The sequence below is a fragment of the Pogoniulus pusillus genome, chromosome 8 (assembly GCF_015220805.1).
Source record: "Pogoniulus pusillus isolate bPogPus1 chromosome 8, bPogPus1.pri, whole genome shotgun sequence".
In the NCBI taxonomy this organism is placed as follows: Eukaryota; Metazoa; Chordata; class Aves; order Piciformes; family Lybiidae; genus Pogoniulus; species Pogoniulus pusillus.
The window spans coordinates 40,009,934-40,023,646 of NC_087271.1; the positions used below are offsets into that span (position 1 = coordinate 40,009,934).

At 42.8% G+C, this 13,713-nt stretch overlaps 1 protein-coding gene across 6 annotated transcripts in view; it reads left to right on the top strand.

Annotated features, from left to right (window-relative positions):
- CEP350 (centrosomal protein 350) overlaps positions 1–13,713 on the top strand; it is an 84,460-nt gene that overhangs the window by 40,831 nt on the left and 29,916 nt on the right. For 3 of the 6 annotated variants that reach the window (XM_064148165.1, XM_064148164.1, XM_064148168.1), the window contains 12 exons: positions 617–837; positions 951–1,114; positions 1,673–1,831; positions 2,017–2,142; positions 3,502–3,638; positions 3,987–4,106; positions 4,336–4,502; positions 4,927–5,123; positions 5,993–6,177; positions 7,057–7,144; positions 7,534–7,680; positions 10,267–10,424. In XM_064148165.1, the coding sequence (XP_064004235.1) occupies positions 617–837; positions 951–1,114; positions 1,673–1,831; positions 2,017–2,142; positions 3,502–3,638; positions 3,987–4,106; positions 4,336–4,502; positions 4,927–5,123; positions 5,993–6,177; positions 7,057–7,144; positions 7,534–7,680; positions 10,267–10,424 (1,869 nt within the window). The remainder of the gene's footprint in view (positions 1–616; positions 838–950; positions 1,115–1,672; positions 1,832–2,016; positions 2,143–3,501; positions 3,639–3,986; positions 4,107–4,335; positions 4,503–4,926; positions 5,124–5,992; positions 6,178–7,056; positions 7,145–7,533; positions 7,681–10,266; positions 10,425–13,713) is intronic. The other 3 variants (XM_064148167.1, XM_064148169.1, XM_064148166.1) reach the window with 2 other exon arrangements.

Here is a 13,713-nt window from a genome sequence, read left to right on the forward strand (position 1 = left end):
CTGTATGGGTTTAGAAAATATAAAGGAGATACAGATACAGCTAAGCTATAGAGAGGTGTGTTCTTATTTATTTATTTGGATGAATGGAATCACCATCTCATGAGAGGGTTGGAGCACCTCTTGTATGAGGATGCACTGAGAGAGTTGGGGTTGTTCAGTTTGGAGAAGAGAAAGCTCTGAGGAGACCTTATTGTGGCCTTCCAGTATCTGAAGGGGGCCTACAAGAAAGCTGGTGAGAGACTTATTAGGGTGTCAGGTAGTGATAGGACTGGGGGGAATGGATTCAAGCTGCAGGAGGGTAGATTTAGAACGGACATTAGAAAGAAGTTCTTCACCATAAGGGTGGTGAGACATGAACAGGTTGCCCAGGGAGGTGGTGGAAGCCCCATCCCTGGAAGTTTTTAAGGCCAGACAGGTGGAGTGGAGCTACATGATACTTAGGATCCCTTCAAACCCTGACAGGTCTGTGATTTCCTAGAGGCAGACTGGGCCTGTGCAAACCATAAAAGAGTTTTGGTGTATATAAATGGAGGAACTATGTTATTGCTTTATTGTCTTCTCAAGTGTCTGGACTTAGGAGAATATTGACTCCTTTCCTTTTTCATTTCACTTTTAGTTTCTCAGACAAGGGAAGATCACAGAAGACACAGACTTCTTCCCCACCTCCTGGTTCTCAAAAAGTGTTGCAGTTTGACTCTGTTGCAAATACAGCAGAAAGAGTCAAGCCACCTGCTGGCTTCTCTGGAAACACCTCATCGGGGATAAAGCCTAACGCAGCCTTCCCCGACTTGAGCCTGGCAACCAGCAGGTGTGGAGCAGGAGCAGCCCCAGTGAGCGGTGAGTTGCTTTGTTGGAGCCCTGCTAATCCCAGAGGAGTTCTAATTTTCCATTACTTTTTGATGTGGGGCACTAAAATGCGTGGGAGTTGACCAGTAAATCTTACCCTGCAGGATGCATGCGCTTCTCTCCCGCTGTTCTTCAGCAGCGCTTGTCAGCAGAATTGAACTACCTCAGTGCTATTGAGGAGTCTGTGAGACAGCTTTCAGATGTAGAACGAGTACGAGGCATAGCACTTGCCCAGCAGGAGAGTGTTTCTTTGGCTCAGATTCTAAAGGTAATGGAAAAAATACTTCCTTGTCTTACCTTCCTTTTTGTTTTCCTTTTTTAATGTCGTAAGACAACCAAATCAGGGCAAGATACACTTGTTAGCAACACGGAGAATTCATAATGAAGGTGATGGAGCATCTCTGACAATGCCCACTTCTTAGGATTAATCCCTGTTCTCTTAAGTGAATGAGTCACCAAGGAACTGGTGACTCTCAAGTATGTGTCATTAGTGCACCACGAGCTGCCACTTTGGTTGTGTGCTGCAGTAAAACAAAAACTTGATTATTTACTGGGCTTGACGTTGGGTCCCAGTGACGTGCAGTGTTCAGGCTGCAGCCATTCTCTTGCTGTGGAAAGGATGCTAAATGTCCTAAATGCTTTCTACACTTTGGAAGAGTGTGAGGAACATGCACTTCCCAGTCAACAGGCTGAAAATATTACTTTAGCAGAAGAGGCTCCACTGGTAGAGCAGATCTGCATCTTTTGGAGGTAGTTGCAGCCAGTGGCTAGGGAAAAAAAGCTCTAATTGACTTGCATGATTAAAACTTGTTTTCCTCATCTGTAGGCACAGCAGCAGCGCCATGAACGAGACTTGGCTCTTTTGAAGATCAAAGCTGAGCAAGAAGCTCTAGAAAGTCAGAGACAACTGGACGAGGCAAGGCAGAAGGCAGCTCAGGTAATGCTGCCCTTCAAAAAGTGTGGATTGTGTAAGAGACGAAATGCTGTAAGTAAATCCCCTTCGTCTGAAGCTGTCAACAGGTGGATAAGTGGTGAAGGGACTTAAAATCGCTGTAAAAAACTCTTTGGGCCAATTTCAAACTTTTTTCTCCCCAGATTTTAAGAACTAAAGCTGTAGTTGTTGTAGCCAGCACATTCTGAAGAGCTGGTCTGGCTGTGTTTTCTGTGTAGGTCCACACAGAGTCAGTGCAGCACCGGGTCCAGGCACGGCAGGATGCTGTACAAGAGACCTCGTGCAAGGCTGCAGCCAAGCAGGCAGAAGCTGCACATCTCAATACAGATGCAGCTCACTGTGAGGTGAGGTCCTGTGAAAATAAAAAGCTGTTGTAATTTCAGTATGATTTGGAATGCTTTTTCTTGCCTGTAGGTTGTTCTGTGTTCAGTGTTCTCAGTGCAACTTCTTCACCTCTCTGTGACAAATGATAGGACTTTAAAGGAGCTTTTCTGACATCCTTACTTAGAAATCAGTCAGCAGCCTTAAGTCCCTGGTCACAGTCCTGTCTTCCAGGTAGCAAACAGTTAGGAAGTTTTTATTCTTCCAGGAGAGACTGATGATAGTGAACACAAAGTCTTTAAATTCTGAGTTGTGTTCCATCAAGGATTGGTCTTGTATGTGTTTCATGTGCCAATTAAATTAGAAAAGCAAGGAAATTACAGTTTTGCTTATTCATGAAGATAGGAGACCAACAAATAAATAAGAAAAAAGGAGGAAGGAGGATCTTCACCAGAACACTTAAATTTTTATCTCCTCCTCTCTTTCCTCTTTTTTCCTCCTCCTCTCTTTCCTCTTTTTTCCTCCTCCTCTCTCTCCTCTTTTTCTCTCTTCCTCTCTCTCCTCTTTTTCTCTCTTCCTCTCTCTCCTCTTTTTCTCTCCTCCTCTCTCTCCTCTTTTTTTCCTCCTCCTCTCTCTCCTCTTTTTCCTCCTCCTCTCTCTCCTCTTTTTTCCTCCTCCTCTCTCTCCTCTTTTTTCTCTCCTCCTCTCTCTCCTCTTTTTTTCTCCTCCTCTCTCTCCTCTTTTTTTCTCCTCCTCTCTCTCCAATTTTTGCCTCCTCCTCTCTCTCCTCTTTTTGCCTCCTCCTCTCTCATCATTTCTCTCCTCCGCTCTTTCCTCTTTTTGTCTCCTCCGCTCTCTCCTCTTTTTCTCTCCTCCGCTCTCTCCTCTTTTTCTCTCCTCCGCTCTCTCCTCTTTTTCTCTCCTCCGCTCTCTCCTCTTTTTCTCTCCTCCGCTCTCTCCTCTTTTTCTCTCCTCCGCTCTCTCCTCTTTTTCTCTCCTCCGCTCTCTCCTCTTTTTCTCTCCTCCGCTCTCTCCTTTTTATGAATTGCAGTACTAGATCTGAAATATTACGTGGGGAACATTGTAGTGAGCAGTATTTGCTGACTTTTTTAATGTTTTGCTTAAATTGATGATAAGTAGTGTCTTGCATGTCTGTGGTTTCATATCCATAATTCTCCTGTGCATAAAGAATATGTATTTACAGAGAAGTGTGCATTTTTTACAGCCAGAATTGGTAAATACCTAGTTACAAACCATCTCAAAAATATGTCTTACATCTTTGTTCAATAATTTAGTATATTCCCTGCAGGAGTTACTGTTTTCTTTCAGAACCATTTTGATGCTACTGAGCTCATGGTGTTTCTTTGTTATTTTGTACTCAGATGACAGAGTTAGTACGAACCCAGGTCTCGGATACTGTCAGTGCTCCAGCTGCTCCAGTCACCTCCTTGTTTGACCAACAGAGGCAGCATCACGTAGAATTCCTGAAGCAGATGAGAGCCCGAAATGATGCAAACAGGTCTTGCATCATGTTTCACATCTTGGGAGAGGGGGGAAGTGAGATAGGTTTCACTTTGCCTAATCTTGAAGAAAATTTGAAGATGTCATGAGTGATCCTTTAGAATTCCATCTTTATGCCCTCTAGTACCCTACAGGTGGTATTAAAAGTGGTTATATGAAGTTCTCTGTAGAAGAGCAGAGAAGGTGCTCCAAATACCTTCTGAGGTGATTGAACTAGTCTAAGCTTTAAATGGTCTTTTCAGAAATAGTAACTGTTACTACTTCTGATAAAGTGATGAAAACTTGTGAAAACTGTAGTACTCTTTGGAGATGACACAGATTTACCCAAATCACTTCTCTTTCTCAGGAAATGTGAATCTGCTGCCATGTCCCAAGTTAAAGAGGAGACAGGTGACTCAAAGCAGACATACTCACCAATATTTGATAGCTATTCAGAGTCCTCAAGATCAAAAGTCCATGATCAGAGGTAAGAAGAGTTTAGATTACACAGGCTTTTTTTGCTGTAACTAAAGTACAGATAACAAAGTTCTGCTGTCCACCAGCAGCTCGATGAGGCTTTGAATGTTAACACAGAAACAAACCCAAGTCCTCTGCATGTCAGTCACTGCTGGGAGGTACTGGTGTGTACAGGGATGTGTAATGTAACTATTTTTAAATGTGTGATTATTGAAAAGCATTCTCCCTTGCTAACACAGCAGTACCAGCAGCCGCCAAGAGAGTCCTTCAGCTCCATCTTCGAAGGAGAATGAGAAGAAGCTTTCCCGTCGCGAGAAGCTATCGAGCAGTATTGAAGAGCAGGCTCATACTGCTGTGGATGATTCCTTGCCTAGTGATAGTATTTTATCACTGCCAGATGAAAAAGGTTAGCTTTCTTGTTTGCATGTGGTGAAGGTGGTGAGGGAGGGAAGAAGGGAAGTGCTGGTTTGGAGTGAAATTCTGGAATAAATGAGGGAATGCATGTGTGAGGAAACTGCCTCCCAGGTGAATCTGAGGCAGTGAGATGGAACCTTTGAGATTCAGTACGTCAGAGCAGTGGTGTCTGGGGGTCATTCTCCTTCCTGCCATGGTGGTTGTAGCCAGCTGTTTCAGCAGCCCCAATATACCTGTTTAAGCTAGACAGCAGGGTTTTGTGACCCAAATCAAGGCCACTCATCCAAACACTCATTTCTCTGCATTAAAGTAGTTACCTCCCTGTTTTCCCAGCCCTTTATTGAGGTAAGACAGAGTAAAATTGCCTGTGTGGTGCATACCCAAGCATAAAACTGCTTCCCTGCCTTCTCCCTCAGATTCAGCTTCCATTGCAACAGAGTATTCCCTGAAATTTGATGAGTCCATGACAGAGGATGAGATTGAGGAAAAGTCTTTCCGGTCTTTGCTGCCCTCTGAGAGCCATCGCAGAAATAACCTGGAGAAGAAGCGAGGTAATCGCGATGATTCTGATGAGGAGGTCTCGCCAGAAAAAACAGCTCTCTCGTCTATCAAGGTAGGTTAAGCCACCACGTTTAAGGGAAATTAACTGAAGTGGGTGAGCTTACGAGCTTCAAGTGAGCCATTCTTAGTTGTGTTTGGAAGCTTTTAGGGTTCTTTTCCTCTCTGTGGCTCTTTGAGTGTCTCAAAACAGAGTTGTGTGAATCATGCTGTTTGTTGCTGTTGTACAAGTGTGATGACTTGACTTATGGAACCCATCCAAGGCCTCTGCCTATTTTCTTGTGGCTTTGGATAACTGCAGTGACTTTTGGAGGTGGGTGATGAGGAGAGGCTGCGGGACTTGGGCCTTTTTAAGTCTGGAGAAGAGAAGACTGAGAGGAGTGTGACAGGACAAGGAGCAGTGGGTGTAAGCTGCAGCACAGGAGGTTCCACCTCAACACAAGAGGGAACTTCTTTACTGTAAAGGTCACAGAACACTGGTACAGGCTCCCCAGAGAGGTTGTGGAGTCTCCTTCTCTTGAGCCTTTCAAGGCCTGTTTGGATGTGTTTCCTGTGTGGCCTGAGCTAGATTGTGTGGTCCTGCTCTGGCAGGGGGATTGGACTCAATGATCTCCTTGAGTCTGTTCCAACCCCTGACATCCTGTGTCATCCTCTCTGTGTGTGTGTGATAAGCTGCCGGTGGATTAAGTCTTCCTACCGTTCCTACACACAGCTAGGAAGCAGAAGAGGATACTTCATGTCTCTGGCTCAGGAGGGGATGTCCTAAACCTGTCACACAGCCCAGGGCAGAAAATGCTGCTCTGCACAAAGCTCAGCTTCCCTGTTTTTGTATGTGTGCCCCTGTGTATACATACATTTTGCAATTGAAAAGAGCCTTGGACTTTCTGTATTATCAAGTCATGTCAAATTTCTCTGGCCTTGTAGGAGCTAAGCATGCCCTTCTCAGGGGGTCAAGATAGTTTCTCCAAGTTTACCATGGAGATGGTGAGACAGTACATGAAAGAGGAGGAAATGCGAGCAGCTCACCAGTCCTCACTGCTTCGGCTCCGTGAGAAGGCTCTGAAAGAGAAGACCAAGGCTGAATTAGCTTGGCTGGAGCACCAGAAGAAGTAAGGCAGCTCTAAGTATATACTGTTGCTGACTGAACATTTCTTGTACTTCTTGATTTTTTTTTGGTAAGATTTTCCCTCCACCCCACGTTTATTAAGTATCATTGGTAGAGTAATCTACTGCCACCTGCAACCTGCGCAAATAGTATTGTCACTTGGAAAGGACAGAAGCCAGTTTGTAAGTGGGCTTTGATCTTTATAGTGAATGTGGTTTAATAAAAGAGAATTCTATTTGAATAGATCATCAGATGTTTGTCAGTTGTAGAGGAATGGCTGGAAATTGCCTTCTCTAAGTCTTAATTCAAGAAGGTATAGCACTGTCACGCAGTTACACCTTTGTTTGATGTCTAGATGAGCACGATGTTGTTTACTCGTGCATCTGGATACATGTTGCACTTCATGATCTGTTTCCAGCCTGACATCTGCTTTGCCCTGTAATGCCACTTGGAGTAGCTGCTGTTACCACTAAACAGTGGCCAGATCCAATCAGCAATGCTTATCCATGGTTCCTCTCTGTGTGAGAGTACCATTGTTCACCAGGCACTTTCTTCCACTTTATTGTCATCTTGAGCCTGATGAAGGATTGCAGAGTCGTGACCCAAGGCCCCCTCTGTCTTTCTCAAATGGCTGAGCAGAGCTTCTGCCCCGTCATGTGAGAACTTGTATTACCTGAACTAGCCTTTTACCTGGGCATGTCTTTGACTAAACAGTACAAAATACTCCACTAACAGAGAATGCCAGCGATTAAGTACAGGAGTACAGGCCCATAGTCTCCTGCAGGTTAGGAAAAGAAGTTTGGCTTTGTTTTTTGTCTTTAAAGAAAAAGAGACTCATTGTCATGCACTTTTTTTCCTATCCTTTCTTCCAATCTGTTCGTAGGCATTTACGAGACAAGGGCGAGGATGATAAGATGCCTCCGATTCGAAAGAGGCAGCGTGGTCTGCTGCTGAGATTACAGCAGGAAAAGGTAACTGATGCCCCCTAGGAAAATCCTGTGGAAGCTCTTCTGTAGCTATCAAATGTTTCAGACACTGAAACAGCTAAGAATTGAGAAAACTCCACCCCAGGCTTTTTGACAGGATACCAGCAGTACTTCTTACCAATCACTTTTTGTAGTTGTATTTTGGTGGTACTTAGCACATATTTAAATAAGAGTCCTTCTGTATCAACGATCTCACTGTTGAGACTGAGGTGTGTTAATCTTCTGTGCTTTGCTGCTGAAATGGTGCCAAATTATTTCAGCATGTAATTTTAGTCACTTTAGACCCATAGCATGGACACAGTGGCAAGTTTAGAATGTGTTCTTGAGAGCTGTCTGTCCCAGTTGTTAACCTTTTAATCTTTTATGCCTAAAAGGCAGAAATCAAACGTCTTCAGGAGGCTAACAAGGCTGCTCGGAAGGAGAGACAGCTAATCCTTAAGCAGCAGGAGGAAATAGAACGAATCCGACAGACTACAGTGAAACTGCAGGAGAAGCTGAAGTCTGCAGGAGAAAACAAGCTGGTAAGTGTTGGGTACAGAAGCTGCAGTCTTCCCCCCTCTGGCTGTTGCAAGAGCTAAAGTTGGGTTTATAGTAAAGCAGAGCAACTAGATTGGACCTGTCACTTGGAAGTTTTGTCTGCCCGTTCTAGTTTGATGAGGGAGAAATTGCTCTTTTACCTCCTCCAGCTGAGGAAAAAGAAAAACACATGCATGCAGGATTGAAGAATTGGAAAGTTTCAGTGGAGAGGCAACTTGTATGCTACAATGCTACAGTGGTGTAGTGCAAAGCATGGAAGATACAAAGGAATCGGTAACCTGGGTTTACAGAAAAGCCATTAAGCCAAAGTTTCACATAAAAACAAAAATCCCAGGCTAGAATGCCCCCCACCCCGTGCCTCTCAACCCTTCCACCAAAACCATTGTGATGCAGCACAAAATTCAGCTTGGCAACTCCAGGCCTCGCTTAAGCCACTCCAGGCCTAATTGGCAGTATCGCCAAGGCCAACCAGGCTTCTCTCAGGATGCCTTGGCATCCTTCCTGGGAGAAGAGAGAAAGGGAAATAGGGAAGAAACTATATTTTCAGCTAGATTTATAAGGATTCAGGATTTGTGGGAAGAAATAGGAAGGTTACACTTTCTGGTACACCTCCTGGAACTTTAGAGCTTCTGGAGGTCTGTAGCTCTTGTGGTCTTAAAGGTTCACTGCCTCAGATGGTCTCATCCTCTTTCTCTCAGCAATGTTACGTTTAATTGCTGCAAAGCATTATCAAAGGGAATGCATTTGGAGAAGCTACAAACTGTTGTGGTTTACTTGAGCAGTAGATGTTGTTAATCAGTGCTCAAACTTAACTAATGCCTTGGTAAATACCACTTTTTTGATGCTTGGGTGTCTCAGGCTCTGATTATTTGTCAGACCCCAAATTGTTAAACATCAGGACTAAACCAGGGACTCACTGCTTTGTGGGTGTGCCAGTGTCATTCATGAACTTTGTCGCATCTGCTTTGTGAGACTGTTGTGGAAGAGTTATAAACATGGAATTATTTTATTTTCCTGAACACTCTGCTCCCAATCTAGATACAGAACTGGTTTAAGTTTATTTACAGATTCTAATTCCATCAGGAACTCTTCAAAATGATGTTATGGACAAATGTAGAGCTTTAGGAAGTCAGGCAATGGAAAAGACTAAGCTATAAACACAGCTTTACCCCACTACCAGTCAGGCTGAGCAGAGATTGAGGGAACAGCTGCAGGCTTTACTTATGGAGGTGAGAGAGGTACTGGGCGATGAACCATTGAGGGATTCCTCTGCTGCTCAACTGCCTCCTGACTCTGTAAGCAATGTCCAGTAGAATAGATCCACGGGGCAGAAGCTCAAGGTGAGTGGCAGAGCTGCCAAACTCAGCAGTGTCTCTGGACACAGCTGCCACAAGACAGGGATTTGTGGAAGTGACACTGCCTCAGCATGGAGAGAGCCAAACTGGGTTCAAAAGTAGCTGGTCCAGGTGCTGCCAGCAGCTCTCTCAAATGGACCCCAGGACTTGCCAAGCTTGCAAGTTCACACAGAATGGTGCAAAGTGAGGAGAACCATCCAAAGGCAGGGCTGGTGTAAAACCAAGAGCTGTGCAAAAGGTAGGAGCCATCCAAAAGCAGGGATGGTGTAAAACTGAGAGCCATGCAAAAGGTAGGAGCCATCCAAAGGCAGGGATGACCCAACAGGAATTCTGTCATGGCAGGAACCTGTCTTGTCAGGAGCTCTGTCAAGGGGAAACTCTTTTGAGGCAGGAACCTTTTGCCTTCTCCCTTGCTCTATTTGTACTTTTTTAGACATAGACAAAGTGTCCATTTGTCATTTTATACTGGGTGCGAAAACCCAGCCAAGCACCAGCCTGGCTCCAGCATGGGCTGCCACAGGGCTCAGCACACCTGTGGAAAGGCCTCCTGCTCTTCACCCTTCAAGCCTGCAGGGCGGTGGGGAAAAAGCAGTTTTCACACCATCTTCTCCTTCCCATTCAAACTCTCTGGGTGGTGGGCAAAGAAGAAAGGAATTTGGAGTATTCTGGAACAGAGGTAGCCAGACAGGAGGTTGTCAACTATCTGTCTGCTTACAATATTTTGAGGAAACACAGTGCTTATTATTAGTGTAGAAAGGATTGGTGTCCTGATGGAGTTATTGAATTCTGGTGGGGCTTTTATTCTAGACACTGTTAAGGAAAAACTTAAATTATGGAGAGGGAAAAAAGCATACAAAAAAACCCCCACAAATAAAAATGAAGTTGGAAAATGAAGTTAAATCTACAGGTGATTACTTACCTGAAGTAATTACTTACCTGAAGATATCACCTGAAGAAAGTGATAATCATGGGATCTGTCAGATCCTTAACTGTTCAAGAAAGGACTGAATGAGGCACTTAGTGCCATGGTCTAGTTGATTGGACAGGGTTGGGTAATAGGTTGGACTAAATCTTGGAGATCTCTCCCAGCCTGGTTGATTCTATGATCTGCTGTAATGTGAGGAGAACTAAAACAAAATAACAAAGCTTTTAAAAAGATTGTAGAAGAAGTCTTCTTGCTTTTAATGTTGTGGGGTTTTTCATACTTACTTGCAGGAGCTTCCCAGTGAGGATGACATCAAGCAGAGCAACGCTTCTAGCCCACTTCCAACTGACGGAGAAACACGCAGCCCTTCTCCGATCTCAATCTCCAGCAGTGAGACAAGCAGCATTATGCAGAAGCTTAAAAAAATGCGCAGCAGAATGGATGAAAAGTAACTCCCTTTCTTTTTCCTTTACAGATGTTTACTGTTTCAGTAGAATGATCAGTGTCTGCACTATAAATGGCCACCAGAAAAATCAGGGTTACTGATCTGATCTTGGAGGTCTCTTCCGGTTGATTCTATGATTCTGTGATCTCACACACCCTCTGATCTCAGTTGCCTGGAAAAATAGCTGATTAGAAGCATTAATAGAACTAATACTAATCTTGGAATGTAATATTTTAAAGGTTGCAATTCTTTGTGAGTGCTGAGATTCAAACACTGTTAGCCTGCAGACCATGTGGACGTGCTTTTGTTGCGATGGATTGGTCTTAATATTCTTTTTACTTGATGCAGTTGGTGAAAAGCTCATCAGTTAAGAGATTTTGAGGTTTGTACACACAAGGAATGTGGGCATGCTCCAGCTTGACAGTACATCTTGTCAGAGTTCCTCTTCAAAGTGTCAGAACCAAAGTCAAAAGGATGTGTTTATTTATATCCCCTTTTATTTTAAAAGGGAAAAAAAAATGTAGGGAGTGAGACTCTGAATTGTAGTACCAATTTTTATCTTGGGTTGAAGTGTAAGTACTGAATAGCACTAGTCTTATGCCAAAACTAGTAAGTGAATCTGATATCTGGCTCAACAAAGTCATCAAGTTTCTCTGGCATGTGACTTCTACCTTGTTTTCCAGCTGCTAAATTGCAGTTCTGATTCCATTAAAATCAGCTAGGTAAGGCAGGTAATAAGACCTTTCCTTTGCTCCTGTGTGGTCCACAAGTTGGGGGGAAAAAAAAGTTGAAATGGTTGTTAGTCTCCAAAGGAAACAGTGAAGTACATATGCAGTTCCTGGGTCTGAAAACTAAGATAGAATCTGTAGATTTCACCTTTTAAATTGTTTTGAATAAAAAAAGTTGTTTCTGCATCTTTTCAGCTGAGGAATTAGTTTGCACTAAACTCCCCAGATGCTTTACCAGCATGTGCTCATGAGCTTGAAGCCTTAAGTACTTATTTGAGACTAACCCATTAAAAGTCTGGCCTCTACCAGTTACCACATGAAACAGTCTTCACTGAAACAGTTTTTTCAGCTTATAAGTAAGGCAAGTCATTGTAGTTCGGTCCCTAGGGGTGATCATCTTTGTAAGGTCTTTTTTCTCTTGAGACTCTTAACAGCTGGATGAAACCTCACAAAGTAAAACTGCCATTTGCAAAGGCAAGCTGGCTGTGGCTTCTCAGCACTCTGATTGCTCAAACGTTGGAGAGGCACATTTCCCACACTTGGATGTAGTTGTGTATGACAAAGATAAAACCCAGTAGTAGAAGTAAGTGAGGGTTTGGTTTAAGGAGGTAAAAACCAAAACCATGTTTCAGTTAGATGGTGGTCTTCATGTTCTAGCCTGAAGTGATTCTTAGTTTATTTTGCGGTAAGATTGGATAAACTGAACAGCCAAAATGCGTTTTAAGTCTCTGAAGTGTCCTCTTCCCTAAACCAAATTCTTGGCATTCCAAGTTATGTGACAACCACTCCATCACTATAGCACCAAAATCCTCCTTGAAGTGTGTCTTAGAGGTTGATGAATGGATCAAGACAGGGACTTGAAAAAGATGTGCTCTGTAGACCAGATTGACTTCTGGGGTTTCAAGAAAAAGGTGATGATTTTCTTTGCCTTCTGATGCCATTTTTTTTGTTTAAAAGATGGTATGTATCTTTTCTTAGACCCAAGATTCAGCATAAAAATTCTGAATGGTGCTAGAAAAATTACAGCTTGTATTACAACTAATAGCTCATGAATTTTACTAAGTATAATAATCTAAGAGGTGATAAATACAGTTTTATATTCAGGACTTCCTTTGCCATTTTTGATCAGCTTTTGTCACTGTTGCTTTTGATAGCTTATTTTCATCAAAGCATCTTCATTTCTAAGCAACACAATTGCAGAAAGAATTACATACAAATGAAATCATTGTTCTTACTCTCAAAAGGGATAGTAGCAGACACAAAATATGTTCTACACTTCCAGATCTTTTAGTCAGTCCAAAATATTGCTCACCTAGAGAATACTTCTCAGCAGGTGGATAGCAGAATTTGAGCTGAAAGAACTGGTTTTAGGTGAAATGAGTGGAAGTTTTCTGCTGTAATGTATGTGGTGATGTGTTTTTGATTTTATAGTTTTGTCTTGGCTTGCTGTAGGTGTTCAGGGGAAGTAGTGTTTTGTGTAAACATAAATGGGTCTCTGGAAGTCATTCTTAATTCCACAGTTTTTGCAGACCTTCTGCGGGTATCTTGGTAGAGGTAGTGCTTACTGACTGAAATGCAGTGCTGACTTGCTGTCTTTGTTTAAATGTCCCTATTTGTAAGGACATAAGGATAATACACATAATAGAGTAAAACATTGTGGTTTGGGGTGTCATGTTAGGAAGCTGCCATCTGAGAGGAATCAATCAGATTATGAGCCGTGGCAAAAAGAAAGAAGCTGAGTGACAAAGTATGAAGGAACTAGAGGAAGGAATTGGAAGGCCTGCTCTGCTGGATTTGCTCTGCTCCACAGCAATGCAGAAATCTTTTGGCCTCCTTCCTTATGAGGCAGCTTTAATACTTCTCTTCTGCTAAAAGGGGAATGAAAGAACATTTCTGTTTCAGTCTTAATCGATGAGTTTGTGTAGCCTGCATGTGAACAGGAGCATGCTCTGTCAAAGAGAATTAACCATTTTCCCCTTGCTTTCCTTGCATATGCAACTTTAATGATAAGCTGTGCAATAGGAGAACTGATTAAATGCTAATTTTCATTTGCTCTTCTTTAGTATGCTTCTTAGCTTGCATTGTAGTTGATAGAGCTGTGTGGAGCATGATCTTTTTCTATGAATACGACAATAATTCATTAGGAATTAGCTTAAAATGGTGATTCATTAGGGAATACCCATTTTAAGCACAGCTATAAATTCATGTAGATCTTTTTTAAACAATAGGCATTAACACCTCAAATAAAAGAGGCAATATGTGAATATTCTGACACCAAATCTGCACTTTGTTGCCAAAAAAAAAACCAAAATAGCATGGCAGGTATATCTCAGACTTTTCCTGCAGTTGCTTCTCTCTTCAAAACACATTTCTTTAATCTCCTTGTTTGCCCTTTTGCTGGTGTTTTGCTTTTGTAGTTTTACTGAGGTTTCACCAGGTGAATGAAAAGGTGTTTAAATTTCGACATAGTGAAGTTGTTGATATCACAAAACCAGCATGTGTGGAATGCCAGTACTAAACAATCAGAGTAGCAGGAGGAAGATCAGGTGGAGCTAAGGTAACCA